We start from the raw sequence: 27,338 nt of genomic DNA on the forward strand, positions 1-27,338 counted from the left end.
TGGTCTGAGCTCGACCTTTAGAGAGAGACACTCTGCAAACTCTGGTCCGGTCTCATTGAAAAAGGTATCAAGATACAAATCGGTTCCTTCCCAATCTGAAATACCTGATGATGTTAGGGGCTCAGCCTCACACATGATTTTGACCCCCTTGGATTGAGGAACTGAAGAATACGGAGGTAAAACATTAAGTTGACTTTGATAGGTAGTGGAACCAGGATAATATGGTGACACCTCTCTCACTCGTCCAGTGGATAAGGACGGGCCTATGACTGACATGTTTGGTGAAGTGTCAAAACATTCAGTATCAAGCGAAGTGCACTCATCTGCTTTTAGTAACTTAAGTCCCCGCACAACATCTGCATATGTCAAATTTCCATCATGAGGTTTTGATGCAGTTGTCTTTGTTTTATAATCACACATACCTGTATAGTCCAATTTTGTGGACAGTGTCACAGTACAGCTTCCATTATCAACTCTGTACTTCTGATCATCTTTCCGCGTTGAAATAATACCCGATGATGTGTTCGATGTTCGATCAGATGCTTTTATGTTCAAATGAATTTCATCTCTAAAATGTAAATCATATGTAGGTCTCTCAACCAGGTTGAACGTAACTACTGAGTTCATTTCCAAAGTTGAGCTATTTTCTTTTGTCTTGCTACATGGTTTGGCAGGGTGACCATCCGAGAGGCTAATAATTTCCTCAAACACTGGTTCCCTTTTTGTGGTAAAAGACTTCTCAGAAGTTGTAAAATCATTTGGCATCGTTTGGTTTTTTTGTTTTTCATTCAAATCCTGTAAATTTGGAGGCATAATGCCTTTGTGACATGGTGACGTTTCACAAGTCAGAGCATTCTCATCTGTTTTTGTTGGATATGATGTTGGATTATAACCTGAATACTGTAAAAAGTAGTCACAATGTTGTGCCATAAGTGTTGCGCGAGATTTTTCAGAAAGCATTAGCTCAAGAAATGAAAAACTGCATTCAGAAGTTGGGGAGTCAGAAGAACGTGGTGGGCCATCAAAATCTAACATTTGATGTTCATAAGAATCTTTAAAAGAGGATTTTAGATCATTCCGCAATGAATCATACCCGTTGAGTGAATGTGTATTTTGTAAATGGAATTCAGATTCCGGAACATAATTGATGAGATTACAACCAGAATGAGAAGCAGCGGGGTCAAAACCATATAAGAAGTGCCAGCCACTACACTCAGTGCCCATTGGTGAGTCGGGTGACAAAGCCCTGTAATCGTTAACTGACATGACAGAGTCAGGAGACGACTGTCTATTTGTAAGATCATTGAAGAACCAAGCGTCTTCATCTTCTTGCCTCTCACAGACTTCTGAAAAGGAGAGCGTGGATGCCACAGAATCGGGGCTCAACAAAGTGTGTTCAACTGAAGTTGAGGGCAACATAGTCATTTGGTGAGCTGACGTTCCTGACATTGATTCTGACAAGTTGGTGAAGTCTATTTTTGGACAATTAACGGAATGTAGCCTTTCATTTCTTCCATAAAGATCATGGTTGTTTTTGAGATGTGCATAATCCTTCTCAGTTGAGTCACAGGGCATGTGAGTACATCTGGTTCTCAAGAGATCACGAGGACCAGGGTTATCAGCCTCATCCTCATCAATGAAAAACATTTCTCCAAGAACCTTGTGTTCATCTGTTATTGGGCAACTATCTGGTGTTGGAATACCCATAACTGGCCACTGCGAGAGCTGACCATGGCCATAGATAGTTTTGCCGATATGGGTTGTTGTGTCATCGAGTGAGCTCCTTTCAACTTCAGTGTTTTCTTCAGTCAGTCCCAAAGTTAATTGTTGTTCATCTGGAAACAGGACCCATGGGCTCTTTGCGCACCGTCCTTGAGTCACACGTTTGGTTATGGCTTCACTACCAATGTGTGACATTTTCTCAAACTCCTCTTGTAGCTCACTGAAGTCAGTCTCAGCTTGGTCTGACTCGGAAAGGCTCAAATGAAAGTCTCTAATGCAAACTGGTGCAGGCCTGCTCTGCATTTTGGGAAACTTCCCTTCCTCGCATTGCACCCGCATCATGGGGCCAGAATCATCTTCAAGTTGGCCTTGAACACCTCCCACAGAGGTGAAGAACTGAACTTCAAAACTGCAGGAACTTTCTTCATCTTCAACTTTGTAATTGGTGCAATATAGCATGGGTTTTGGACTCCCCAGTGCAGCATCCTTAGAGCTGGACAGCTTACTTACTTGGTGATCCAAGTTGTGAAAACTTGCATGCTCCTGAGTAATCGTATCCTCTGAGGTCCAAAGATTGGGGTTCAGCTCCCTGTCGCACAGAAAAAATGATTACAAAGACATATAAATACGTATGATATCATAATTGAATTTGAAAAGAAAGAAAGGTGAGATAAAATGTATGAATTTACCTTGGGATCTCCAGCTCCTCCAAGAGATCACCATGCATGCTTTCAGAGTGAGTATGCCCACCAGGCTCTGCCCAGGATGGTATATCCAGGAGAGAAGCTACTGATAGGTCTTCTTCGGAGACAGCTGGAGGGGGTCTGCGGTCCGACTCAACCATTCTCACAACTCTAGGGCTCTCTGTATCCTCTTGCACCAATGAAAGTGTCACTGACACTGAAGGGAAATCCGCAAGAAATCAACCCAACAGCTCACATGACAAAGAACATGCATTGGCATCAGGCTTTTAGCTCGGATTTTGAAAGAAACTTGCTTTATAAAAAAGAAACTCTATTTGTACGAACAAAACCCATCTGAGTCAAATAATCGTCGAATTATATGATATCACGATAACACTTTCAGATGCAGGGGTCTCCTGGGCAGGTGTTTTACTTGGCTGACCTGGATTCATTAAAAACCTTACTACAACCTTAGTGTCTACAGCTTTTGTCAACGATTGCTTAAAGTTTGGAACTTCTCTGTGGTTTCCTCCTTTCATCAGCATCAGACATCAATAAGAACATGCCGAGCGTGTGGCGACTCGTGAGATATGGATAACAAAACAAAACAAATATGGCGATCACGATGGCCAAGCTACGGCTGCTAAGGGGTTGGGAACCTGCAAATTTCAATCATATTCAACGAAATTACCCAGCAAAAACTTTTTTTTTTTCATGGAAACCAGTGTGATGACTACGAGTAATAGTCTGACATGTAGGACGTCCTACTGTGGATGCAGGAGGCTATGTATTTTTTCATGTTTTGCAGTTGAGGGTATCCACAGGACGCCCAGATGCCTCCCGAGCTAAAAGCCTGATTGGCATCATAAATAGTCAAGTGGTTACCTTCACTTTGATCCAGTGTCTTCTCGATCTCTGCATATGTTCTTGAAGTTTGGTCTTGCATAGACTTGTTCATTTGGGTCTCGATAAGATGAACAATATCCATCCGGTTGATCTTGGTCAGTCTTTTAATCAAACAATCCTCTGTGAAAGAATTATTTATTAACATTCAACAGGGAAAAACAAAGACACATTTTGCATCCTAAAATGCACCAATTTAGCCCAAATACACAAATTACATTTTTATTCTTGGAAGTGAGTCCAGCACACTTGTTTACCTGTTGCATGTTTGCCTTCCCGTTCCACCCAACGCTGCAGCAAGGCATGGCTCTGTTCTTGGAGGGAATTTGGGTTTTCCGATCGAACCAGTTGAATATCATCTTCGCTGAATTCCAGCTCCCGCGCCAGCTCTGGGAGGGTGGATGAAAACATGCTTTTAAAACCTTTACATTTATTTAATGATCCCTATGAAGTGTTTATTTTGATATTTAAAAAATTGCAACCAATAAAAGAGACTTGACTTACCAGTCCAGCTGAAGCCCAGTAGATCTGCAATGATAGCTAATGTCTCCTCTTTCCTATCAGGGTCATCTTTCCAGTCCACTAAGCAAAAATCACGAGAGCAACAATGAGGCGTTTGTGGACTTTTTTTCTGGCTATAATAGACATGTAATAATTGAAAATATACAGTGTTTCTCACAATTTAAAACAATCCTTCAAAATATTTCTGAGACCCTCAGCAGTATTAGTTCAGATGTTAGTTGTATTGCAGTGCTAGATGTTTTAAAGGGGTTAGTAAGTTGTAAAAATGTGCCCAACGCAGTAGTCCGCTGCACAAGAAGCTGACATAGTGTTTCAATCTTGAGATTGAATGACAAACTGATGGAAAGCAACGCACGTTAACATGACAACCATTTCATTGCAAAAAACAAACCAAAACAAAGAAACATGAGAAACTTAAAAAATAGCCAACACCTTACAACAGAATTCACAACATGACTACAATGTAAAATGAAAGAACCAAAACAAAGAGTCCTTATAATCCTGGACCAGAGCTACTTTATAAAATGCATGTGACGCCATACCTCGCAGGCACTCTGGAGTGGGTTCATCGACGATTTCCTGCATCTGAGTTACAACTGTATCGTCCCAAGCAGGTCTTGTTTCAAACACATCCTCTCTACCAGAAGATGGTTGGACACTTGCAAGGTTCTCATCTGAATCTGAGCTCTGGGAAGCAGGGATGTTGTATGTAAATATCGCAGAATTTGGGCTTTGGTGACTGGCACTGCTTGCCTCATCGGTATCCAATGAGGAGTGAGTTAGAACATTCCGAGTTTCAGAGATTGGAGATTCAGTTATTTGGACGGAGAGAGCTGTCACATGACCTTGGAGTGGAGGTTGGGCGCTATCAGAATAACTTCTGTGGTCTTTAGTTGCTGGCTCACTGGTGACAGCATCTGCTTCAGAAGTGGTCCTGCGATCTGATGTGGAGCTGCTCAGTGTTTGGTCAAGATTGTTTTCTGTTTGTGAATGTATTCTGGATTGCTCTTTTTTCTTATTTTTGAAAGTCGAGTGTGAATCCTTTACTCCAGAAATTGAGATCTCGATAACGGAGCATTGGTCTTCTTCCGCTTCATCACCGGACGAGTCAGAGGACACCTCACTGGTTTTTGAGGATCTAGATTCTATTGGGATTTTCCCTGACTGAAGATCAGCAATGGTTGAGTTCAGGGAGCCTAAACCGAGGCTCGCCATATCAGTAAGGACTGTGGTTTGACTCTCTTTGGCAGTGGGAGAACCGATTTCAACATCAAATGAACTGCCAAGCTCGACATCATGAAGAGACTCATCACACTCCGCGGGTTTAAAGATCGTTCTTTCCTCTTCAGTAGTCTGGGTAAAAAATGGACTTGTTATTTCCAGTTCATCATTTGTCTTCGACGTCTCGATATCGCTCCCGCTCACATCTTCAGCATATTGTTCTTCTAAGTGAAATAATGTTTCCCTCTCTCCATCAAAGCTTCTCCTTGACACATCAATCGCTCCTCCTCGAGTCATTTCAAACATCTTTCCATTTTCAAAGTGAAATGACTGTGTGGTACTCGCATCCTCTGGAATATGAACAGGTAATATATCAGACACTTGTGTCACATTGCTCTCAACTTCTACTGGTGACCCAACAGTCTCATAGGGAGACGTTACCTTTACTTCATTGTTATCCCTGATATCACTAGAATCTTGCATCATGGTGCTGTCAACAGACTCATGAACAAGCGGACTGATAGCACAGCCCGCAGAAGCCACATCTTCATTGTGATCAACAACCTCTACTCTCTCTGTCTGAAATGTAATTAGATTTTCTGTTCTAACTGTCAGGTAGTTGTCAATTGGTTGATGGAAGGATTGAGCCAGTGAATCTGAGTGCAGAAATGCTGTCTTTTCCTCACTACCATCAGATGCATTATCAGCTCGAGGATCTTCTTCCACATTTCTGTCATATTGTTTATACTCATCTTGCAAATCCTCTCCATAGGACGCAGACAATATTTCTGATGAATCATATTTGAGACCTGCCTTTGCTTTCGCGTCCTGCTCCATCTCATCAAACATTTTGATTTTCGCTGCCATTTTGAACATCTTTTCTTCAGGTGTGAACTGTTTATAAATGGCATCGTCTTCACTGTCATCATTTTCTAACTTGCTCTCAGCTTCCACGTGTGTAACAGGCTCATCGACATCAGTAATATCGTTGTCATACACAAAACAAGCTTTAAGCTGGGAGGCATAATCCTCATACACAGCAGCCTTCACTGGCATCTTAAATTCAGCGTACCGATCTTGAGTAGGGCTTGACTCAAGGGAGTCTCGACAAGGGGACACCGGAGTCGGACTAGCTTCAATGGAGTCAGGAGATTTGTTTGAGGATCTGTCCTCCATAACAGGACTTGCTTCAAGAGAATCCAAATGGCAAGAATCTTCAAATTGTTCTTCCAAGTCCTCCATCTTAAGGCTCTCCAAATCAGTCGGTCGCTGAGGTGGGAGTGAACTTCCTGACACATCTGAGAAGCCTGTCGTTTGGAAAGTCTGATTTACAGGTTTTAGGGAAACATCTTCATCGCCAGAGAATTCTGTGTGTCTTTTGGAAATCTTTTGAAAGTCGTCTTCATTTTCAGGAGAGTCTTGTGGATGTTTCCTCACAGTTGCCATCATGTCATGGTTTTCTGCCTCCTCTACTACTACAGTGGCGGAATTCCCTGGTAAACATTTATCCAAGTCCACACTGAGCCATGAAGTTATTCCTGAATCATTCCTCTCAGTCACAGTCACAGTCTCAGTCTGACTTCTTCTCTCAATGTGAACTTGTTCGAATGGCAGCTCCGTTATGTTTGGCTGGGATGTGATATATTCCTCGTCCTCTTTTGGTTGGACTGCTTTTCTCATAGCGTCTTCTTCAATACATTTATCCAACTCACTCGAAAGCAGTGTGAACATACCGGACATATCCTTCTCGCTGGTGGACAGTGGCTTGTTCGATTTCTGACCAATCAAAACTTCCTGGAATGGTGTCTCCAGTACTTGAGACATTTCCTTACATGGAACAATGCTGTCTGAGTCCTGCATTGCATGAATAATGCTCTCATCTTCAACATCATAAGCTATTACAGCTTGTTTACTCTCAAGGATTGTCAAATTGAATTCAGTACAAGGTTTGAAGTCGACTTCCTGATGTGTGTCCTCATTTTCAGCAAGTGGTTGAGGTATCACTGTTGTTTCCAGGAGATGAGAATCAGCTTCAATGTTCTGCGATGGAAGCATTGCAGACACCTCCGTGGAGGTTGTCAACGGCTCATAGCAACTGCCTTTTCCATTCCAATCCTGCTCTAGTCGAATCTGTTTATTCAAGATCTCCTCACGCATATGTTTCTCATCTTTAAACTCTGTCTTTAATTGTTGTGTGACGCTGACTAACTCTGTTGTCATGTGATCACCACACGGTGTGTGCTCCTCCTCATTTGCTTGATCAGAATCAGGAGAAGTTTTTGAAGGAGACACTGCTTCTTCCACTTCTAGAGTGGAGTTGTCTTTGATCTCAAATTTGAACTGCTTTTCTGCCCTGACATGGTATTCATCATCCATCTCACCTTCACTTTCGTAATCTGTCATCACTGCAGGGTACTCTTTCTTGGGCAAAATGATTTCTTCAAATTTATCTTCAACCACAGATCCCTCCAGTTGTTGACTCACTAAGAGTGTGGACTTAAGACACTGATCCCACTGTGTGTCTAGTAAGGAGACCATACCTGCCATGTCTTTTTCTGCAGTGCCTCTCTTCACAGCTGTTTTTCTGATTAATTGAGTTTCCTGACACACTGGCTCCCTGACTGTCACCTCCAACTCTGTATTTGTTTGTCTTTCCTCACTCCATGTCTCTGCATGGGCTTCAGGCATTTCTCTAGTTGTATGAGAACATGTTTCATCCATGTCTGAATCTGCCAGTCTTTCATATTCAGAAATGAAAAGAGTTGAGTTTTCTTCAACATGACACTCCACAGTTGTGTCCTCCATGAAATGGCCAGACATTTCTTCATCGTCATTTTGATTGTCAACATGTGTGTCTTCCGATGACTCCATCTGACAGCTTGCATTAGTGATTTCAGTCTTGTTTTTAAACAACTGATACTCAGGGCTGTCTTCAAGCTCTTCCTTTATGTCTGCACTGAAGTCTTCAGAAGGCCTGCGGTCAGGGCTGATCTGTAAATCCTCACATAAACCTTTGCCACTGCTTGTGACTGGTGTATCTAACTGCATCATGCTGGCGGCCTTTGGTGTCAACTGTTCTCTTGTACCATGAACTGGATCTGCGATGTCTTCAAGTGAATTTAGCAAATCAGTTTTCTCTCTCTCCCACATTTCCGACTCCACCTCTCCATCTTTGTCATCATTTTCCGCAGGATTGATGGTACTATGTTGGCCTTGAGGATTGAAATCACGCTGGACTGAGAGTTTTTCTCTTTCGTCAGTCTGCAGAGAAGCCGCCGATTTGTGCTCGAACAGTCCGGCCTTAATTTTAGATGGGTCTTGGCCAGTTTGAAATGTTTTCATCAGTTCCTTCACTGACATCGTTTCTTTCTCTGAAGATTCAAGTTCTTCAGTGTACGGACGGACACTTTCATCATAGCATTGGACTGTCTCTGCGAACTTAACTGTTTTTGCTACTTGTGAATTATCTGAGGGAGAGTCCTTTAGAATGCCCTCAGTAACCTCAACTAGATGATTGTCTGAGTCAGTGCTGCTACAACTCATTTCCACGTGTCTGACTGTCGGAGTCTGGGCTTCAGTTTGAATCGTTGGTTCAGTTCTATGTGAATCTGGAGTTGACACAGATGAAGACGAAACCATTGCTTTGTGTTCAAAAAGTCCAGATTTGTGCTTGGATGGGTCCTGGCCAGTCTGGAATGCTTTCATGAGCTCCTTCACAGACATGGTCTCCTCTAAACGTTCTGTTTGTGATCTGGGAGATCTCGGGGACTTTGGAACTTTGGGCAGATCTGGCATCTCCTCCTCCTTTCTTATCGGAACGGATGATTGTTGAATAGATATATGGCTAGTTCTTTGTGCTGACTCTTCTTCTACTTTGCTCTCCAAAGCTTTAACTCTGTCCTTAATTGACCCAATAGAAGTCTCAACGATGAGGGGGGATGCTGGTGGATTTGCTGAGTCAGCACTTCTCTCCTGAAGCAAAAGGTCACCGTCTAAAGATTCCTCTGAGCTCATCCTTTCCAGCTCTCCTTCTGAACTACTACAACCAGAGCGCTGTCGGTCCCTCAGCTTTTTCCTAATAGGTTTCTTGATATCAGGAGGACGTTTTCCATTATTCTTTGTCTTACTTCCGCTAACTTGAGCCAAGTCTTCCTGAGACAGATTCAGAACTTCAGTCTGTGGGTTAATGTCTTGGTTGTTGTCCATGGTGACTGATATAGCTTCAGAAATGTGGATAGTAGTTCTTGAGGAAACACTCTCACTCTTGATGATAAGCTCATCTGTTACAGGTTCTGGGTCAGTTTCAGGTGGCTGTGACTCTAAGACTGACCAGTTATTTCCTCTCGGTTTCTGATGACACTCGTCTTTATAGGCATCCATCCATTGACTCTCTTTCCCCAACATCTTACTATGATGCTCCACGCTGGCCACAGTTCTGTTCTCTTGAAACTCTTTATCTCCGCGTCTCTCCTCAGTGAGAAAGCGATCGAGCTGCTCCACAGCTAAACTATGAGACCCTCTGATGTCTGACATGTCTGACAGGAGGTCGGGACTGGCAAGGATCGCAGGGTCAAGAGGTTGATTTGTTTTCAGTGAGAATGTGTCCATTGATTCAGATTCATCGTCTTTGGTTCGAAAATGTATTGCAAACAAAAGGTACAAAACATTGGGGACAAATGAAGTGGGGGGAGAAGAGATCAGAAAACTGTGATCAAGACAATGCCATTACATTCCATCTTCAGTTCAGAGAGTAAAAAGAAAAGAAGGATGAAAAGATGTGTGGAAGAAGAGACCAAAAGATGGCAAAGGCATCCAGAACATATTTTAGGGCAGTGATAGAAAAACCAAGGCCACAATGACGAGCAAAATAAAAAAAAAACATATATGTCGCCAGATAAAGGAGAAATGTGTTCACAGATGTAAACAAAGGAACATGGAGGCGGGCGAGGACACAAACTAAATATCTCAAGATTGATGCAGACATGGAAAGTTATGTCTGCACATGAACCAAAGCTCCAAATGAAAAAGCACATACATTTAAACAGTTTAAAAATAAACATATATTTGAGGAAATAAATGGATTTATTAACTATACCTTGGAAAGAAAGCTTTAAGTGCAATTGCTCTTCCTTTTTATGGTAAAAATACTATATATATTAAATCAGAAATAAATCCACAAAAGGCGCATAAAAAGAGCTTAAGGACACAAAAAAGATAAAGCGCTGGCGTCAGTCAGGAAGGATCAGTAGACTACAAATGTCACTAAAAGGTAAGGATGTGACATTAGTATATTAATAAAACTCCATGCAAACAAAGGCTTACTGCATCATCGAAAGAGTGAATTGAGAAAGTTAATAGGGGTTCAGAAAAGAGGGACGCAGTCAGCAGCCATCACAAAGCGTGCGTATATGAAAATCATGTCAGATATAAATCTATGTGTGACAGTAAATAGAATACCCAACCACAACGCTATAAAGGCTACAGTCATTACACAGAGGAAGCATTTTCCCACTCACATTTCTTGTCACTTTTCTCGCTCTGCAAAACAGAGAAAGAATTAATTCAACTCGAGAAGGTAAACAATGCGCCAAATAAACAACGCTAATTACCTCCTCGTCCACATCCTGTTCTGAATCGGAATCCTGGGTGAGAGGATGAGGAAGAGCAATGAGAATGACTGAACATCCAGAAAGTTTGACAATCCAACTGACCTTGGAATATGTTGGCAGAGTGATGTTAAGGTTGCAGATGGCGTTGTGGTTAAGACTGCGGTATGTGCGTGGTTCCTTAGTGAAGGACAGGCGGCCGCACGGCTCCTGCGCCGTGTCACGAATCTGCTCAGAGATATATACACTTTTCAGGTTGCATTCTTCTTCATTGACAAAACCTCAGACTGCATCGCCCGACCTTAATGAAAAGCGCCAGCCTGTTTTCTTTGAAGGCGAAGAAGCTGAATACATGATGCTGGCCACTTTTTGTGAGAGGCACTAGATTCCCAAAGCAGTCAGCAAATATTGGCTTTCCCTCCAAGACCTGCGCGCATCAATAAAATAAAGCATCATGCATTAATAATCGCCCACTTATACCTGCACACTTTGACGAATACACCGCATTCCTTCACCTCAACATCCCGACTGCGGGCGACTTCTGTGAAGTTCTCCTGCTGCTCCAGAGTCTTGTCCATTTTATCGTCGGTCATGCAGAAGCACCGCAGCCGGGCTTCTATGGGGTCCAGGGTCTTGGCAAAAATGACAAACTTGGCCATGTACGGGACGCAGATGATTTCTCTGTAGAGCTGGGAGCCAAAGCTGACAGAGTCCTGGACCTGTCTGCAGTCAATCAGCCAAAACCTAAAAAGGGGTCGGTTGAAGGGTTTAAGTGTAGAGAAGACTTGCAAAAAGCATCAGGAATGTTCTCAAGACTGTTTTTTTGTTTCCCATTAAGGGAATATATTTTGATTCATTTACCTCGCCGACACATTTGTGGTAAAGGAGACACACTGATTGACAAAAGTTAAAGGCGTTGAGCCGGTGATGTCTTCCCATTGAGCTGGTGTGGTTCCACCTGTGACACAACACTACATTAGTATGTGTTTAAGCACACACAGCGGTGTCGCTGCACCTGAATACCTGTGATGCTGCAGAGGAGACGTAGAGTGGGCGTCTCGCCACTGTAGACTGAGTTGGGTCCTTCATTGTTGCAGCTCTTGGGAATAGGGATGGTCATGGTTATGGGCTTGTGAAACTTCCTGCGCCTCGGTTCTAAGGTGACAATTGGGCTGAATGTGGCCTTGTTGCCGAGGATTTTCTTCACCACATCAGCTTCTATGGGCTGAGCCTGAGACAAGTTGGAATGACATACCAGTTTTAGAACTGACACCGGCCGACTGAAGAGACCGCACGCATGTGTACCTGTAGCCCGACTCTGATCTTCTTAGTGAGCGCTCCCTCTGGGAAGACAGCCTGAACCTGGGGCACCAGTGTGCTACTGAGGACGCCGCCCTCCGGACCTATCAGATGACTGTCTTGCTTGATTCTGGAAACCACAGCAAAGTACTGCGGGAAGTCTCTGGTGATGATTCGGCATATCCTTTTCCTCTCAAGCTCTTCAGGAGAGTCAAGTTCTGTAAAATACAAACGATGTATTGTCTCTCCACTTATAGACTCAACCACATAGCGCATCATCCACCTGAAGACAGATACATACTGTAGCATATATAGATAAGTATTGGTGTGACTTTTAATGATAATAAGTTGGAAGTCATACGTGATTTTTTTTCTTTTGTACTTCGTCATTTTGTTATGTCAAGAAATGTTAGTACGTAGTGTTCACATAAGTACCGGGTAGATGTTATATTTCTGCCTTGCAACACCATGATATTTTCTCTTTCAAAATGTTTGTCAACTAGCCACATTGAGGCAATCATGTAGTGATACAACATTACAGCCATTTCAGTGCGAAAGATAGAAGGAACACAAGCACATACGAAGACACAAGACTCACGCTCCTGAATGAATACAGTGCAGGATAGAAAACTCTCTTCAGACTTTGAGAATTAATCCAGTGTATATACGATATTAAGAGTCTCCAGCTTCATATGACAAGGGAATCTGATATATATTTGTTATCATAGAACCATGATTGATAACAGCATTGTGAACAAGTTTAGTTATCACTCCTTCATTCTTGGTAATTCCTATCCCAAATTGCAGAGAGCAAAACACTGACTTACTTTCGTCCATGCCATTAAGTATCTGGTTCAATTCCTCCTCAGTGAAGTCACAGTGGTGTTCCCTCCAGTTTTCTCCTGTTTCACTCCTCAAGATCACCAACTCTCTCTCTGTGCCTCGCAGAGCAGCAAAATGAGGGATCTCCACAATCACAGGTCTGAGAAGGGTCCAGGTACAGAGCAGAGAAACATAAACAATGCATGAATGAATCACAAGACACAGATTTGGGACTTAAGGTGGATTGAAAGATCAACAACAGCAGCAAACTCAAAAAAAAAAGGAAATAAGACACACTAATACCACATCATGAAAAAAAACGTAACAGCTCAACAGCCAGAATGTCGAACTGAATTGTGATGAAAAACGCAGGAAAACATATAGAAAGGTGGATTCAATAATTCCTGGCTAAAAAAATAGAAACAACAAATGAAGAAAATGTTCTCTGGTGGGAATTGTGGGTAACTCAGGGAAAAATGGTTCCCCAAATTAAGGCATTGTCCCACTCATGGTCCTACCCGAGGAACTTGGTTCCAGGAGGACCCAACTGCAGGATGCGACTGACCAAGCTCTCACCCTCATTCAGAGGAGGAGGAGCAGTGGGAAGGTGGAGCTTACTGATCCATACGCAGCACAGAAGAGGAGCGAAGAAGAAAGGATGAACACACAGGAAACTCACTGCATACTCCCTCCTCTCACCCGCACACACTCACGTTAGTATCTCTATCCATGTGGGGACCCCTCATTTCCATAATGCTTTCCCCAGGCTCTCACCCTAAACCACTCAAAACAAACAGCTAGCCATAACCAGAACTCTGAACCAAACTAAAACCTACCTATCATGACCCAGTTATATTGAAGTCCTCATCCTCAAATTGAAGCTTAGATTTGTGGGGCCCAGCCAAAAGGTCCACACAAAGGCGTAATGTCTCCACAAAGATGTGTTTTGTCAAGAATTGGTCCCCACAAGGACAGATAATTAAAGTACGATAATAAATGCGCACACATACACACCACCGCACACACTTGTGGGTCGAATCAAACTCACCCCAGAAACTGGGCACCTGTAGGTCCTACTTCTATGATGCGCCCAGCCAGACCCTCCCCCTCCACCATGGGGGGCATCGAGGCCAGACGGTGTCTCTTCACCAGCCTGCATGTGACCCTCGTAGGTGCCGAACACTTCCTTGGCGGCACAATGATTCGCAGACCGTTGTGGCGGCAGCCACGCATGGATCCACCCCGTGCGTCCACCATGAAGCTGACCAGAAAACTGCGGGAGAATTTAGAGTTTATATTCAAGATCGAGATTTGTTATGGCCTAAATTCGGGTCAGTTAAAGCTGCAACAGTTACTGCCATTCAAGTCATTCCTCCGCTAGAGTCTTTCCCATTAAAAGTTGTTGTTGCAAGCAAAGCAGGAATGAATTGGGAAGTATTGGCCACCAAAAGGTACATTCAAAAATCATCCAAATTCAAATGTACAACCAACATGAAATCTACACTGCAGTTCAAACCAGCAAACCTTGAATAATAAACAGAAGCTATCTGGAGTTACACATCTAAAATACCTGCAGTGCAGAAGAATGGCTAATTTGTGACTGGGTGAAGATTAAATGTTCAAGTAAATCACAGCTTAAATAAACTAAAAAGACCTGGTGGAAAAGAGAAATTAAATATGCAATAACAAACGAAAAAAAAGTGTGTTAACTGACTCGTCAGACATGTAACTTCTGTTATACCAGATTTTTTTTTTTGTGTCAATTTCTAAAATTAAAAACAACTATCATCTTTCTCCTAAATTCGTTTTCACTCAATCCATTCTCATTTCATTTTTGCAAATGCTTATCATCAGTCATTGTTTATAGACACATCCACATTACTACTACTGATCAATACTTACCTTTCATTGATATTATTCTTTACTTTTTGTTTTGATTAAATTATTTCCAAGTGAAGCAACACTAATTTTAAAAGTCCAAGCATTGAGCTCACAAGCTTGTTATTAGCCAAGATGCATTATCTCATTTGGGAAAACCAAAACAGTATTTAATGAAGCCCTTATAAACTACAGTGCTTCTGACCTCTTTTAAAAGATATCCATCAAATGAATAAACACATGAAGCATGCGCTCATGCATGTAATCAGGAGGGACACTCAAATACGCCATACTGCATTAGTCGGTCCAGAGTAGCATAAGGAACGATTGAGAGGCAATGACACAAAGCAGAGAAGTCAAAGTATAAGATTCACCTGCTGTTGTCATGGTCTAGGCAAGGAGAGGAGCGGCTAGAAGCAGAGTACAACGATCACACATCACAGAGTGCACAGAGAAGCAACAACAGAGAGTAAACAAAAAACAAGGTGAGAAAAGTGATGAAAGAAAAGAGACATTAGAAAACCAAGTGAGGAAAAATAAAACAGAAATCAGTGATGGCCCTCACAGTTGTATAGTGAGCACAGACTGGAAAGGAAACCTTGCAAATTCATTGTTCAAAGTCTGTGTGTGACGTCCAGTTTGGAGACTGTGTGTGTGTTTGTACCCAGAGTGCAGCAAACTGGAGGACAACATCACATTGTCGAGGTGCTCGGCACCCCAGCTCAGACGGTACGAGTCCTTCTCGTTCTCCTTGGACAGCACTGACACCTGCAGAAAAATAACAGTGCACTGTTAAAACATCAGGAGTGAAAAATGTAAATACAGAGAACAGCAACATTGGATTCCTCAACAACAATATTGAAAAAAAGACTTAGAGATGAGATGGTTTTTTTTTCAAATACTCTGAAGCACCCCCAATCATCATCATCATCACTGCTGCTCTGTCTTCGTCTTTCTCTGACTAAATTTCACTATGGTTGGTGCAGTAGGAGAAAATCTCAGATGCATCACCTGATGGCTTGCAATCATGTCCTCAATGAAAACTCCATCCCTCTGATGAAAGCTCTGGTGAATGGGTGTGTGTTGAGACCTGCGGATAAAGCGCAGAGTTAGAGGTCTCACTGTGCTCCCTGAATTATTCTGACTCCTACCTGTCCAGGTTGTGGCTCATGTAGCTGAAGCTGTCCAAGTAATGTCCGGGGAGTGAATCATCTCCAAGCTCTCGGAGGTCCTCTGCTCGCAGGTACTCTCCCCCGTCGCCTGTCATTGTGTCCTCACCTGCTCAACAGACGGGTGGAATGTCACGTACTGTACACAACAACAATAAACTTCTGATCCAACCAACATACATCACTTGTTAGACCAACACACTTTCACTTCAATGATTTGAATACCACACAAGGAAGAATATTAGACGAAGAAGATAAAGGCATTCACTGAAATCCACTGTTAAAAGTTTTGTTGAAGATAGCACTGCAACACCAGAGAGGTTCACAGCAAACAGTGTTTGAGAGGCAGCACTGAATACCTTCCAGCTCCACTGGGAGGTCAGAGAGTGGTTCATCGTCACACCTCAGCGCTAGGAAACAAAAACCTTTGAGACCTAGGTCAACCTCAGAACCCTCCGATCCCTCACATGTTCACACTGTGCTGTTCAGTTGAGTCTTAAAAGGCAAGAAAACTTTTGAATCGACTGTGACTCACCTTCATCATCGGACACGTCCAGCATTTCTGTCATGGTCTCAGGGACGTTCAGTTTGTGTTTTTCTGTGACCGTCTAAAACACACATATTTTTAAATGTTTGATTTGAATTTCAAATGTGTGTGAATAGTCACTGCGAGCTCACTGTCGTTGTGGTAATGACTTCCTCGGTGACAACTTTCAGTGTGTCCACCACAGAAATGTAGCCCAGGCGCCTCGCAATCGACAGAGCAGTGTTCCCATTCTACCAGGAAGAAGTGAACCTTGTTAGTAGATGCCACTGGACATGAATAACACAAGGTCGAAGCTCACCATTGTAGTGGTATTAGGTTTGGCCCCGTGTTGCAGCAAAACGTTGATGATATGTGTGTTCCCTTGTTGTGCAGCCTGGTGAAGTGGAGTGTATCCGTTCTAAGGAGAAAAGGCAGACAGTCAACGCTGAGACAAAGACTACTGAGGTGTAATAAAGGTCCTACCTTGGTCTTGGCATTGACACTGGCCCCTTGCTGCAGGAGGAAGTTCACCATTTTGGCATTTCCGTAGTGACAGGCTACTATGAGAGGAGTGTACCCAAGCTAAAGGAGACAGAGAGTGTCAGGATGACTTCATGAAGGGTCCATGAAGCCTTCATGAACTCCAAACAACATCACTAAAATGTCTGTTACTGACAATCAAGACTAGAATCAGGAGGCAGCTCCTTCTTTTTTCCATCACTTGCTGACGTCATCCTCAACATCAAGGCCTTTTTTGTCACCATCCCCTCCCTCCTCCCTCACGGAGTAGCATGGGCTACCAGTTCTGCAACTCCTCCTCTCCCAACATCCTTTCCTATGCAGTATTTGTTTGTTGTAGTGTCTTTTCAACCCCACTCTGTGCCCCTCCACTGCCCTATCCTTAAGCCACTCCCACTTCTGTTGTCCTATGTCATATCTTTGCCAGTTTCTTGGAAGGGATGTAACTTGACTAACATAATTTCATTGCACCTGTTGTAATGAGAATAAATAACAGACTGTGATTTCTGTAACAATGACTCAGACTACCCTTAGAATAATTTATGGAACCTTCCCAAAGAAGGCACCTTTCATTTCTATTTCAATTAGACATGTAGAACATAATGACAAAGCATGACTGCATGTCCGCACCTTGGTTTGCTGGTCCAAGTTTGCATCATTTTTGGCCAAAACCTCAGCTGCATTGACCCGGTCCTCTTGTGCGGTGAGATGGAGAGGGGTCAGTCCACTCTGTGACACACACGACAGAGTTATAGCTCCATTAGGAGGTAAATGATAGTTCGGTTTAGATCCCTGACCTTGGTTGCGGTGTTGATGTGAGCTCCCTTCCCCAGCAGCAGCGCTGCCATCTCTGCATGTCCTTCCTGGGCAGCCAGGTGTAGAGGACTGACCCCTTGCTTGGTCAGCACATTAGTCTCTGCGCCATACTGTAGCAGTGCTAATGCAATGTTTGTTTGGTTCTTTTTGGCTGCAATGTGAAGCGGAGTGTAGCCATTCTGCACAGGGAAGACGGCAAAAATCTTGTTATTTCAAGTGGCAACACATATGTGACTTGAGGATCATAGTTGACATTTTCTGACAAGGCTCAATATTTTGGAAGCATGACGCTCTGTAAAAATCCATAGATTAGCTGTGTCGCTGTGTAAACCATAGGGTTCAGACTGCGAGAAAAAAGTAGCAGCTTATTACAATTAATATTGTATTTGAGTAAAACCACTGATTTAACAGAAAACATCTCATCTTCACACCTTGGCTGTGGCGTGCGGAGAAGCGCCTTTATCCAGCAGAAGCAGAGCAACATCCTGGTTATCATAGTGAGCTGCCACGTGGAGCGGAGTCAGGCCATTCTGTCACAGAAATACCCTCATCAAAAGAAGTCTCAAAACAGAACTGCTGAGTAACAAGTTTGCCACTAACTTGCAGTTCATTCAACAGTCCAAGGATTAAAATAAGCACATGGATCCTGGTCTCACCTTGCCAGCGTCATCGGGCAGAGCTTTGCGCTGTAGAAGTAGTTTGGCTACATCAAGGCTTCCATACTTAGCAGCTACATGCAAGGGAGTGAATCCTTTCTGTAAAGCAGGACAGAGTAGAAGTCAATTGGTAAATCGATTTGTATAATACAACGGCAGAAACAGCTGTTGGACCACATTGCAACGATTTGTTATTTGTCCTGTAAACATGACGGCTCCTCATCAATCACCTTGGTGGCCATTGAATGTGACGCTCCGGCCTCCATTAGTATAGCAGCCGTCTCCACTTGGCCTTCCCGGGCTGAAATATGCAGAGGTGTGTAGCCGTTGGTGGTGGCGGCATCTGGATGGGCCATGTGCTGAAGTAGCAGCTGGACAATATCAGTCTTTCCCAAACGAGATGCAATGTGGAGGGGTGTCTGATCCTCCTGAGAGACATGAGCGAATATTAATGAAGTTGAAGTTCCCATAGTTAAGAATGAAAAGTTCTGGAGAGGACGTTTCCTAATGGAAGTATGTCATAATTGATAGGCTCATATAGTGACGGTGACTCACCCTAGCCATCGCATCCACCAACGCTCCATTGCGCAGCAGGCAGCGAACTACTTCCATCTGACCTGCTCTCGCCGCCATGTGAAGAGCTGTCTCTCCACGCTGCGAGGTGATATGATGTGGAAACTCTATCATTAGGTTGTCAGCCTCGCTGCACAGGACATTTACACAGACAGCTGACAGGAATACTCACAATGTTGCGCACATCAGGTGAAGCTCCGTTTTGCAGAAGAAGCAGAACAATGTTGAGGTGGCCCATGAACGCAGCAACATGGATGGGAGTCAGACCAGACTGCAACGGAATTGCAAGGACAAGACAACGATGAAATGCATTACATCTATCTATCTATCTATCTTGAGGATACTTAATCTCTTTAATGAAGTCATCAAAGAGTGCCACGGCCACAGGTGTTACCTCTGTGATCGCCTGAATGGATGCACCATATTTTATGAGCAGCTCCATCACCTTCACCCTGTTCTTCTTGCAAGCGATGTGGAGAGGAGTGAAGCCGTTCTAGCAGAGAAAATAGAGAAAAAGGTGGCATATTAGTTAAGAAAAATATCAATAACACATATGATAGTTGTGACACTATGGATGTACTGCTGTCATCAACAATGCTCAACAAAGTTGTTTATCAAAATAGAGCAAGTGAATCCATTGTTATTTACCAGTGCACGAGCATTTGGGTTGGCCTTCTTGTCCAGCAGAAGTTTGGTGACTCTATAGTGACCACAGTGAGCTGCGACATGCAGGGCTGTGAGGTAGTCCAGCGTGACATCATCAACAGGAGCCTTGTGCTGCAGCAGAAGCTTCACACACTCCACATGGTCTCCCTGGGCTGACATGTGAAGTGGTGACAGTCCATTCTATATTTCAAAAAACACATATCATTCAGAAATTATATTTCAATTAACAGCTGAATTATTTTTATAGAGAGAAGAAGACCTTAGTTCTGGCTAGGATTGGTGCTCCTCTCTCCAGCAGCAGCTCGACTGCAGAGTCGTGTCCACTTCTGGCAGCACAGTGCAGAGGGGTTAGTCCATCCTGTGCAGCAGAAAACCAACATTAATGCAGTAGTTAACACAAGAATTAAGTTAAAAAGGAGAGCATACACACCCTGGTTTTAGCATCAATCTGAGCGCCTCTGTCCAAAAGCAGAACACCCATATTAGTGTTGCCCCTCTTTGAGGCCACGTGCAGGGGTGTGATGCCGTTCTGAAAAAACAGAAATGAACTTCTTAAAACGAACCGGCATTTGTGCACACACACATAAATGCAGCCTAGGTCAGCATCTTCTGGTGTCATGAAAATATGATGAAAAATGAAAAGCACCCTCGCTGTGAAGTCCACAGCAGCGCCTCTGTTGAGCAGCAGGGTGGAGACATTCACGTTCCCATAGTGAGCCGCAATGTGCAGCGGTGTGAAGCCGCTCTGTTTGAGAAGGAGAGCAGAGACATTAATGGGGAAAAAAAAGGGAAACATTTCTAAAATGAAATCAAAGCAGCTAAACGGCTGGAACAGCTGATGGGGAAAATCAAGCGGCAAAGAAAAGCATTCTCAGTGGCAGAGAGAAGACCGAAACAGGTTATTTGAGGGCGCAGTGGAATGCAGCAAGAAAACATAGCACAAAAGAAAAAGCATGAAAAAAATTCCCCCAAAAGTGCACCTGTATAAAGGGCATGCAGCAGCCATGTGATTCTACCATGCTGGCTAAACCAAGTGAGTATGTAGAAGCCGTTCCAAACAAAGAGTTAAACTGAAAATAATTTGTCAACTGAAATACACAGAGAATCTACTCACTAAATGTTTGAGCTGACGCACAAATGGAGTTCTACCTAAAAGCTTCACAGTAAATGTCTATAAAATTGTGGACTGTTTCGCTCCTTACCTTCCCGTTCTGATAGACATGGTGCAATTTGATTAAAAAACAGAGTTAACTTAAAGTTCAACATGTCAAGTAAGAAAAAACTGTCATGCTAACAGAGAAAGTCAAAGACACACAAAGAACAAGAAATAAAGAGGAGAAAATCCCCAAAATAATGAAGTCTTGGCACATTTTCAGCCAATGAATTAGATTATAAAGCTTACATTTTGTGTGATTTAAGAAGATACACAAAAGAAATGTGAGAGAAATGATCATATTAAGGATTCACCAAAGATAACAGTGTTTTTATCCGCCATGCAGGAGTGTAAACAAACAGTGCTGCATGCATACACATGTATCATCAGTCTGCATGCATGACTGCTGGAGAGATTCAATTGACGGTTTTAAGGAGACAAATCTGGAAGAGATGGTCAGATGTGACGGTAAAATGAAGTAGTTCAGTATACCTCCGTGGTTCTATTGACCATCATCTGATTTGGGTTGCATGGAAAGAGTGGAGGAGCAGGGTTTTGGGTTGTTAGGGAAAAAGTGTTTCACAACACAGACATGGAGAGGCACAAGATCACACATTTGGAAAAGAGAAGTCAAGACAAGGATGCTAACCGGAATCTGTTTTTAAACATTTTTCAGTTCAGTCACTTTCCGAGAGCAGACCTGGGCAAATGTTCAAACGTTTCATTGTCCTGTGTTAAAACAGTTTCATGTCTCAAATTTAAAGAGTCACGTTAGTGGAAATAAATAAATAGTTTAAACTATTTATTTATTTTTTTTATTTAATAAACCGCATTATGTACCGAGCCGCGCTGCTACAAGTCTGCGCCAGCAGGTGGCGGTATAGCTACATATAATGATATGCAACAACAAACAGAAAAAAACAAAACAGAAAAAAAGATTTACAATGTAATTGTTTCATATTCACTAGATCAGTGTTTCTCAAGCGTTTTTTTAGCCACGGCACAAATTATTCATTGAAAAAATCCGGAGGCTCACCACCAAATGAACCTCGGCCAAAGCACACTTGTGCTTAAAGTCCTGTAGAAAATCCCTTTTAATTTGTGAAAAATTGTAGCAACCGACACTTGGTTATTTTGCCATGCTAGTTGCAGACACAAATTGCAGAAAATGCATTTGTTTCAAGTATCTCCAGAGAAGGGGCAGTATGGCAAAATATATCATGATTTATTTACTTACTAATTGTCTGTTCCGATTTCATCACTTCTGTTTTGCACATTTTTATTGTAGTTTTATGTTTCCACACAAATCATTAACATGCCTCAACTTGCTTCTTAACAACGAGTCTTCATCTCTTCACCTTTTGGAGTGTATTCATTTTGTTATGCATTTAATTTTGCGCCAACTTTTAAATAACGGAGCAACTTTGAGGGTCTACCGGTGTCAATAAAGTTTTGAAGTGAGATGTCAAGTTAGCTCTGCAGTGCAGACAGTCTTTGGCATCGTGGGTCCGACAAGGATCACTTCATCATTCTGTTGTGAAGGTGTGTGGTCGAGTTAGAGGTGCACCAGGTTTAAAAACAGTTGGAAGTTGCACATTTTACCGGATTTTTTGCTCTAAGAGGAAGAGGAGCCCAGACTGATGGACGAATCAGCGCATCAATATAGATCTATAGTGTATAGAAAGAATGTGACTGAATCCATGTAATCTCCTCGTGTTTGTAGCTCGTGAACACCTCTTAATAGTTCATGATTTAATGTCATATCGCCCACCTCTATCTCTAGAGAAATTAGGAGAAACCGGATCATTTCCCATGGACACACATGACAGTCTATCACGGTACTAGTTGAAAAACACTGAATTGTAAATGATCAACACAGAATCCTGGATTTCCATTGTAATTCCATGTATTCCCTGACCTATATTTTACCATGAATCAGTATCTGTTTCAGGTTCAAGTCCTGGCTTCCATGCTCACCTTGGACTGGACATCTGCATTGTGGTCGTTCTGGAGCAGGAGCGCAGCAGACTTGGTATCGTCCTTTCGAGCTGCAATATGCAGCGCAGGGAGACGCACCTTCCCTTTGGTGTCGTGCTCCAGCAACAGTGAAACCACCGAGTTGTGACCTTGCTGGAGAGCAATGGCAAGTGGAGTGAAGCCATCCTAAAGGAGCAGAAGCAAGTGGACAGGTGTTTAATGCAGGACCAAACAAATATATGAGGACATAGACTGTCATATCTGAAGACTGAATCCACCATAGATGTTTATATTCTGACAACCTCATCATAAATCTATTTATGATAAACAATCATTTCTGTTCATTTTACTGCGTTAAATAAAAAAAAAAAAGTACCATTCTTGAGATTGATGTGTGCTATCCACATTGAATAAATGCTCCACATATTTTTAACCACATTACCTCTGTGGCAATGCTTTGGTTCCCATCACTCTCCAGCAGGTATCGTACAACCTCCAAATGGTTCTCCTGGGCAGCCATGTAGAGTGGGGTGAAGCCATTCTGCAGACACACATGTAGAGTTCATGCACCCAGGCCAGCAGCACCAAAAGGTCATTCACCAGTGTAGATCTTTCACACTTGTTACATGCTTTTCACCTGCGACTGAGAATTAACATCCGCTCCTCTCTTCACCAGCAGTCGCACCACTTCCTTCTGGCCGGCCAACGAAGCAATGTGGAGGGCAGTGTTTCCCTTCTGTAGAGGAGAAGGACAGGAAGTCAGCTGGGACTATTAACGACGTTATCCTCGCTGTCATTGGTACATTCCCCAGCCTGTTCCAGAACTGTCCATCAGAGGGCGATAGAGGGCTCTCTTCTCCACACAGTGAACATGACATGGGGAGAAGCCTGACTAGTTCAAGGAGGTAGCTGGCTACTGGACTCCAGTTATCTCCCAAGTGGCAATGATTTTTGTTGACATCCATCTGTATTCATGCAGCTAATGAAAGATTTTTTTTTAAGAACTATGAGATCCAAACTAAATCAGACAGTGAAGCACTGGTTTAAGTTGGGTGGTTTATTGTATTTTATCAATGTGTCATTTGTCATTTCAATTTGTCATTTGCAGTCACGGAGCCAGTTTGTTGGATGCCACTTTCATAAGGTTACTAAACACTTTCACCACAAAATGACTTCATTGGTTTCTGCTTATCGCTGGAATTCCGAGGTAGAAGGAGGCTTGCGCCAACCCCAATGACAGAGGTGGGGCACACCCGGGACGCACGGCCAGTTAACCCACATGACACAACACAAAAGTATTTTTAACCAAGAGTGAATGAATTAACTGATAGCACAGATTGATCTGGATAGGTCAACTTCATCAGGTAGTTACTTGGCCTACCTTTGTGGAGGAGTCAACTGGGGCTCCTCTTTCCAACAGCTCATCAACCAAGTCCTTGTGTCCCTCCTTGGCTGCTAGGTGGAGAGCATTCAGCCCATTCTAGGAAGAGAAGCGCATATAAACCACGTTTATTTCATGTCTCATGATAAAATAGTGGCACATCAAGACTCAAGAAACAGATTCAACTTGACAAAAGCATGTTATAGGATCAAACAGTTGATGCTGTATTAGTGTGAAGCAACATCAGCAATATACTTCAGTACAATCTCAGGAAGAGACTGTCAACCCCTGCTATCAGTGAACAGCAACAGAAGCAGACCATAGCTGATGTATTTATAAAACATGCACACGCTATCTTAGAAGAATAAGATTCACCTCATCCTCCTCTTCGTCCATTGTGCACACTGTCAGTTAATATAAGTAATTCTGTTCTTTCCTTCTTTTTTCTCAACCTCTACCACTCGTTTTCCACGAATGCCCCTTAAGTTCTATTCCTGTCTATCTTCTGCCTTCCTTCCTTGTCCTCTATTCTATATTAATGCCCATCCATCTTCATGTGAAACGCTCCGCTGCTGTTCGGTCCTTCTCCACATCCCAGGTCCAAGATCTCCCTTCTTGTTGCTTCTTCCTCCAAAGCCTAAGCTGGCAGTGATTCTAACCAAGATGTTGTGAACACTTCCTTCAGCGCCCCTTCCCCACAGAGAGCATGGGAGTACCCACACACAAATAATACATAGATGGTGACACAGGAGGGCGGATATACACACACACACACACAGCTAGCTGCCAAATGCCACGATAGGTGTCATGTTTCTGCACAGTCATAGAGGGTAAGTAGGACACAAACATGGATACTCATATTTAGAAGCAACTGAAAATGTCAACCTTAAAAAAAAGGGGAAGACGAAGGCTGTCCTTGGTGGGTGTGCAGAGTACATGATCTATGCGACTGAGATGACTCTAAAAGGGTAATAGCAGGTGCTGCCACCATGTTTCATCCACGCAGTGATACGAGATATTACTGGACTAAATCATGATGCAACGGAATGCAATCACTCGAAAGTTTTTGTGGAACACGAGGGAGCACCATGTGGGTGCTAAGTTACTTTTAAAGCGTGCACAGATACAGGACAGTACAGGAGATGTCTACATGAACACAAATTTGAATTGTATTTACAACAACTCCCGAATCTCGATTGTGTATTCATCTAACCCTTCAGAGATTGACAATATGGCAGGTCCTACTTGAAATATAAAACACACTGCATGAGCTCCAGTGTGGCGCCTTCTTTCAACTCCACTGAAAACACTGAAATGGCTGCGCCTCTGACACAGCAGAACTCTGCAATCTTACAACAGCATTCCAATCAACCATGATGTTCAGCCAGAAAACACACATGCAGACACAAAGTGATTTAAATCCCTTTTCACTGAGCATTAAAGAGAAGCTTCATTTGCTTAATGGGCATGGGGATCACTGCACGGGCTGCAGGCGGGACGCACACAAAACCAGCCATGTGTGTTCGACACAGCACCACAGCCTTTCACAAACAATAAACATTTTCTGGTGTGTTTTATGGTGTGAACCTTCATATTCTAATGACATCGGCTGTTAAAGTGAAGACAGGAGATTAAAAAGAGCAATATCACTCACCAGGGATTATCAGTGCGGTAGATTAGAGGAGAAAATCTGGCCTTTAATTGTTATCGGACAGGACGTCAATGATGCTAGAACCAAGCAGAACCTGACACATCCTGACTGCAGCTGCTAAGATTCTCCCCTCACAGCTCACAGGCCGTGAACCGTCTAGCTGTCTACTGTCAACAGTTAATCCAGCATTTGTAGATCTCAATGTGTACAAGTCACATGGTCAAATCAAAATACATTTAGACGCAGTGTTTAAAAGCACACTTGTCATATGGACAGTTTTGTTTATCTAATAATACTAAGACTTGTTTTAGACTTGTTGTTTTTATTTATTATTATTATTTTCCTTTGTAAAAATCCAACTAACTAACTTAGAAATGGCTCATACTTTTGCGGTTCACTCATCACATCTTTATTCGTAAGACAGATGAGTGATTTCACAGCAGCTCTGCAGGCAGTGGACAAAATACTGAGTCTCTCAAACTAGCTTCTGGGCCACAGACTTTTGTGAATCTGGCACTCCGTACCTGGATTTTACTACACAGTTGTAAGTGAGCATGCTCCTGAGTGAAATACTCGCCACGACTCTGCCGTGTGCGCATCGACATTCCAATCACACCTGTAGCGTAATAAGATTTTAAATCATGCCATGAATAAAATCCACTACTTATGAAGGTACTAGTATTTCTCTGTAAATGCAAGCACAGCATTTCTGTTATTTCATTTCTGCAGATGTTCCTGCATGCCACACGTCCGATAATGCTGACACAGCTGTTTCACAAAAGCAGCGTGGCAATTGAGTAGAGTGCTTTTTTACAATGACATCAGTCTGATCCGCTTACTTGGTTGGGTGCTGGCAGTTATGAGAAACACTGCAGTTCAGAATGATCGTTTGCCTTTCCTCTCATATAACAATTCTAAATCAATGTTTTAACATTGCTTCATCAATGAAGTCAGAAGAACTACTTCAACACAGTGATTTTTAGACTTTCTGTTTAAATATTCCTTACCATTGTGGAAGCGTAATGTGATTTCAAAATAAAACAAAACAAATTGTATCACTTTAGTTTGCGGAACAAATATTGACTATTTATAATCGAATTACTAGCTTATTTAGGGTCAATAATCAGTAATTGTGATGTTGTTTAGAGCTAAATTTTAATGACAAATCCTGGTTAAAATAAAGTCAGGCATGTGAAGACGCTAATAAATAGTATGTTATGAGATGGACCGACAGCAGGGAGCGCACTGTTGAATGGAAATGTCTTTTTCTTTTTAAGTCAAGCGATTAATCACGATTTAAAAATGTCTGCCTCAGTTATTTCAGTATGAGAATGGATAGGAGCAATATGTTATTGACATATAATGATTAACCAGCATTTATAATTTTTCATATGCAGTGGAGTGGGTACACTAATGTAGACAAGCACCTGTAAACAAATTCCCCTGCATACCATCAATAACAGGATGTTGTTTTTATACTCATGTTTCAAAGCCCCACACAGTCACAGAGATAAATATGAAAATGTCATTCACATATTTGGTCACCTGACAGAAGCTCAAGTGCACTCATGTGACAGACGCCCCAAAAGGCACAA

At 42.6% G+C, this 27,338-nt stretch overlaps 1 protein-coding gene across 7 annotated transcripts in view; it reads right to left on the bottom strand.

The window, feature by feature from the left end:
- LOC128754490 (ankyrin-2-like) overlaps window positions 1–27,338 on the bottom strand; it is a 69,091-nt gene that overhangs the window by 23,655 nt on the left and 18,098 nt on the right. For 2 of the 7 annotated variants that reach the window (XM_053857145.1, XM_053857146.1), the window contains exons 3-43: window positions 24,093–24,191; window positions 23,349–23,447; window positions 23,154–23,252; window positions 22,712–22,897; window positions 20,228–20,326; window positions 20,012–20,110; window positions 19,841–19,939; window positions 19,564–19,761; window positions 19,310–19,408; window positions 19,088–19,186; window positions 18,898–18,996; window positions 18,573–18,770; window positions 18,343–18,441; window positions 18,118–18,216; window positions 17,668–17,865; window positions 17,501–17,599; window positions 16,835–16,933; window positions 16,671–16,769; window positions 16,504–16,602; window positions 16,361–16,433; window positions 15,808–15,934; window positions 15,668–15,746; window positions 15,321–15,424; window positions 15,031–15,066; window positions 13,827–14,051; window positions 13,297–13,395; window positions 12,784–12,938; window positions 11,963–12,174; window positions 11,681–11,888; window positions 11,519–11,615; window positions 11,173–11,401; window positions 10,959–11,084; window positions 10,763–10,885; window positions 10,661–10,693; window positions 10,568–10,589; window positions 4,373–9,676; window positions 3,813–3,890; window positions 3,566–3,697; window positions 3,291–3,431; window positions 2,412–2,622; window positions 2,233–2,311 (exon numbers count right to left, since the gene is read on the bottom strand). In XM_053857145.1, the coding sequence (XP_053713120.1) occupies window positions 2,233–2,311; window positions 2,412–2,622; window positions 3,291–3,431; window positions 3,566–3,697; window positions 3,813–3,890; window positions 4,373–9,676; window positions 10,568–10,589; window positions 10,661–10,693; window positions 10,763–10,885; window positions 10,959–11,084; window positions 11,173–11,401; window positions 11,519–11,615; window positions 11,681–11,888; window positions 11,963–12,174; window positions 12,784–12,938; window positions 13,297–13,395; window positions 13,827–14,051; window positions 15,031–15,066; window positions 15,321–15,424; window positions 15,668–15,746; window positions 15,808–15,934; window positions 16,361–16,433; window positions 16,504–16,602; window positions 16,671–16,769; window positions 16,835–16,933; window positions 17,501–17,599; window positions 17,668–17,865; window positions 18,118–18,216; window positions 18,343–18,441; window positions 18,573–18,770; window positions 18,898–18,996; window positions 19,088–19,186; window positions 19,310–19,408; window positions 19,564–19,761; window positions 19,841–19,939; window positions 20,012–20,110; window positions 20,228–20,326; window positions 22,712–22,897; window positions 23,154–23,252; window positions 23,349–23,447; window positions 24,093–24,191 (10,158 nt within the window). Of the gene's footprint in view, window positions 1–2,232; window positions 2,312–2,411; window positions 2,623–3,290; window positions 3,432–3,565; window positions 3,698–3,812; window positions 3,891–4,372; window positions 9,677–10,567; window positions 10,590–10,660; window positions 10,694–10,762; window positions 10,886–10,958; window positions 11,085–11,172; window positions 11,402–11,518; window positions 11,616–11,680; window positions 11,889–11,962; window positions 12,175–12,783; window positions 12,939–13,296; window positions 13,396–13,826; window positions 14,052–15,030; window positions 15,067–15,320; window positions 15,425–15,667; window positions 15,747–15,807; window positions 15,935–16,360; window positions 16,434–16,503; window positions 16,603–16,670; window positions 16,770–16,834; window positions 16,934–17,500; window positions 17,600–17,667; window positions 17,866–18,117; window positions 18,217–18,342; window positions 18,442–18,572; window positions 18,771–18,897; window positions 18,997–19,087; window positions 19,187–19,309; window positions 19,409–19,563; window positions 19,762–19,840; window positions 19,940–20,011; window positions 20,111–20,227; window positions 20,327–21,226; window positions 21,251–22,711; window positions 22,898–23,153; window positions 23,253–23,348; window positions 23,448–24,092; window positions 24,192–24,467; window positions 24,751–27,338 lie in introns of those variants that run through there. The other 5 variants (XM_053857149.1, XM_053857152.1, XM_053857150.1 and 2 more) reach the window with 3 other exon arrangements.

The sequence above is a fragment of the Synchiropus splendidus genome, chromosome 2 (genome assembly GCF_027744825.2).
Source record: "Synchiropus splendidus isolate RoL2022-P1 chromosome 2, RoL_Sspl_1.0, whole genome shotgun sequence".
In the NCBI taxonomy this organism is placed as follows: domain Eukaryota; kingdom Metazoa; phylum Chordata; class Actinopteri; order Syngnathiformes; family Callionymidae; genus Synchiropus; species Synchiropus splendidus.